The sequence below is a fragment of the Chaetura pelagica genome, unplaced genomic scaffold, assembly GCF_000747805.2.
Source record: "Chaetura pelagica isolate M959 unplaced genomic scaffold, ChaPel_1.0 scaffold42, whole genome shotgun sequence".
NCBI lineage: Eukaryota > Metazoa > Chordata > Aves > Apodiformes > Apodidae > Chaetura > Chaetura pelagica.
Genome location: NW_009952575.1, coordinates 366,155 through 369,457, shown reverse-complemented (window position 1 = coordinate 369,457; position 3,303 = coordinate 366,155). Strand labels below are relative to the sequence as shown.

At 44.0% G+C, this 3,303-nt stretch overlaps 1 protein-coding gene across 1 annotated transcript in view; it reads right to left on the bottom strand.

Annotated features, from left to right (window-relative positions):
* The window catches only part of DMRT3 (doublesex and mab-3 related transcription factor 3), a 9,007-nt gene extending 8,685 nt beyond the window's left edge, over nt 1–322 (bottom strand). Inside the window, exon 1 of the mRNA XM_009993620.1 lies at nt 250–322. Within this exon, the coding sequence (XP_009991922.1) occupies nt 250–322 (73 nt within the window). The remainder of the gene's footprint in view (nt 1–249) is intronic.
* Between the last annotated feature and the right edge of the window lie 2,981 nt (nt 323–3,303).

Below are 3,303 nucleotides of genomic sequence, written 5' to 3'. Positions count from 1 at the left end.
GGAAGGAAGGAGGGAAGGAAGGAGGGAAGGAAGGAGGGAAGGAAGGAAGGAAGGAAGGAAGGAAGGAAGGAAGGAAGGAAGGAAGGAAGGAAGGAAGGAAGGAAGGAAGGAAGGAAGGAAGGAAGGAAGGAAGGAAGGAAGGAAGGAAGGATTCCCAAAACCTGCATAATCATCCCTGCCTTATCAAGATGGAAGAAGTTAAAGGTGTGCAAGTGCCTGAGCTTCGCTGATCAGCATGTAGACTCCTACCTCCCGTTCCCCCCAGGAATGCATAGTGCATTTCCCTATGCAGCAGGCTGAGTTTAATGTTGAACAGATCCATTCGAGACAAACTCTATTAGTGCAATTCACCCACCTTGAAAAAGGAGGCAGGGTCTGAGGAAGCCTGCACTCAGCAAGAAGCTGCTATGCTCACCAGAATGGACGCTATAAAGAAGATGAGATCGTGGCTGAGCACAGCCTGACACAGTCAGCGTGGCAAAGGGAGGTTCTCCTCATCTGGGTTACTGTGCCAGGCAGAAATGATGGGCCACCCTGCAGAGTGGTGGGAGGCTGATAGCTGAGCATGCAAGCAGCCCTTACAAAGATCTCACCCTCTTGTACCAGGTTAACTTGTTTTGGGTACCCGTTTTTGTATCAGCTATCTTCTCTGTCCAGTGCAAGTGAAGCAATAACACTTCATGTAGGTATATTACAGATAAGACAATGTATGTATGCACTTCTTTATGCACTCAGTGCATCGGTCTTGCCTGAGCAGCCAAAGGGGAATGCAGGAAATGTTTGTCAGTAGCAAACGGGAAACATGTATCCTTCTGAGAAGGCGGTAAGATGTCGGCATAGCTCATCCATTATTCGAAAAAATCGTGAGGCTTACGTTACCTTCCCCTCTTAACTCCTTCACATGTTCATAGTAATGTATTTATTACAAAGGATAGGATGTTAAGAATAATTCGTATCTGAGTCAACTGGCAATTTATACACAGAAAGCTTACTGGGCAGTCGGAGAACTGCTAATTCTGTCTCTGCCTTTCCAGAGTTAGAGAGGCATTTAAGGGAGAAGATGGTCCTAATTTCCACATGAATAGATTGCCGTGTGGTACCAAATATTACCAAATGGACCACAGGCAGGTAGAGCATATTTCAGAGCTACTGCTCTTTTCCAGTGTATCTTTATGGTCTGGTACTAAGTACCACTAGGGGAAAATACACGCTGCCAAAAAAAAAAAATAATTAAAAATCCTATTAGATCTCCCTAATACGCTCCATGATCCTTACTAATTTTTATTTCAATATTTTTTTCAGGGTTTTTTTGTTTGTTTTGCTTTCAGTGCCCTTTAAAGTATTCTGAGGCTTGGCTAAAAATTTTCTTCAAATTCCGAAAACTCATCCCGCTGAAGTTCTTAATGATCAGGAGACTGCACGGATCCCATCTCTTAGCCTGCTCGTACAGCCCAGCCCGAGGCGGTGCATCCCACCAGTCTATTGGGCTCACAGGGTCAAATCCGCAAAACGAGATTCCGGCGATTTTAATCAAATCCTGCTACTAGCACACGGAGGATTACCCCCAGTCGGTTAACACTGTGTCACCGCCGGCGCTCCGGCCCGGTCGCCTGGCCGCTGCCAGCGAACCCGGCGGCTTCCCCGTGCTTTTCTGCCTGGCAAGACGTGTTTACACGATGTTTGTTCCTCGTTGGGACACGGCGTGTCCCCTAGGCTGAGGGCGCGGGGAGGGGCAGGCGGAACGCCGCGGGCTGTCCCCGTCCCTCCACGGGAGCTGCAGAGATCGGGCGTTTCCTTTGCTTCTCACGGGCACAGAGCAGCAACCGCTGAATAAAGAAGTCTTGCGAAGACACATTATAAATGCCCTTACGTGGGCACCGAATTGTAGGAATATTGCGTGCACGTATTAATCCTAAATACCCATATTTTCAGGTACAAAAAGTGTGAATTCTGTGTTCAGAATATGTATCCCGCTACTCTAAGTCAAAAGCATTTTTTGTGCTACTCGTAAGCTTCACCTGAGGATGTTCTAGGCTTTAAGAAAGAAATATCGACCTCACACATTTTATGTTTCTGGGGTTTAGGGGAGACTGGGGGTGGTGGAGGGTGTTGTTTTGTTGTTGTTGGTTTTGTTTGACGTTGGTTTTGTTTTGTTTTCCCACACCTTCTATTTCATATTCTCTGCGTTCAAGTATTCACTTTGTCAGACCTGAGGAAACTGGGGAAATCGTTTTCTCACCGGTATAAACCATGGGGAGTATTCATCACATGTGCATGCAGAGACAGATACACAGTCAGATCTACAAAGATGCAGGGCAAATACAGATACTCATGAAACACTGACAGAACTGTGAATGCATTCACGGTAAAATCTACATAAATAAAGCTGCTACGAATTTGGAGCAACTTATAACCAAAATTTTATTTTCCTGTTCAGACATTAAGGATCATGAGGCAAATATTGTAAAGGGACCAAATAAGAGTATAACGGGAGTGAGAAAGAAGCTGTTCTCAAGTTAATAACTTGTCTGGAAAACTTGGTCTAATACATTGGAACCAAATGTGCTTCCTTGATATTCCCACCGCTGACTTTCTGCCAGAACAGCCTGCACTTTGATTGTTAGAACAGTTCTTTCTACAACACAGATTTTCTTGAATCCCAAAAACATCTGTTGTTTTCCCTATTTCTATTATTAGAATGGACTGATATCAGAACTAGCATAAAACCACATAAATCTAAAATCGTGTAACTCTCACAGGGGGTTTTGTGTTGGTTTTGTGTTAGGGGCAGGGGAAAGCTTCTATTTAGGGTTTGGGTTTTGTTTTTTGGTTCGTTTTGTTTGTTGGTTGGTGAGGGTTTTTTCTTGATCCTTGGTTAGTTTGGGATTTTGCTTTGTTCTGTTGTTTGTTTGTTTGTTTTAAACTAGTTACACTCCAAACTTTCTTCCCCATCTTCAAAGGTCTAGGAGGCTTGTCACTGTTCCCCAAATAACAGAGATAGACTGCTGTGCTGCACTAAGACGCTGACTCTGAAATTAACAGAAGACTCAACACAGCATTATAGTAATTGTTTGCTAGCCTTGATAACTATTGCTACGACAGAGAAATGTCACATGCGCTCATGTGGAAGATGAAAGTTCATGAGCACAGTAACAGGAAGATTGATTATTCTGAGTTAGCAAAGACAGCTACAATAGGGGTAGTTTCTAAGTGTTGTTTGCTCAGAACTTTGCCATTGTCCCACCGAAATTACCGATTCTGTCAGGAATAAAAATACATGGATCTGATTCTACCGTATATTGG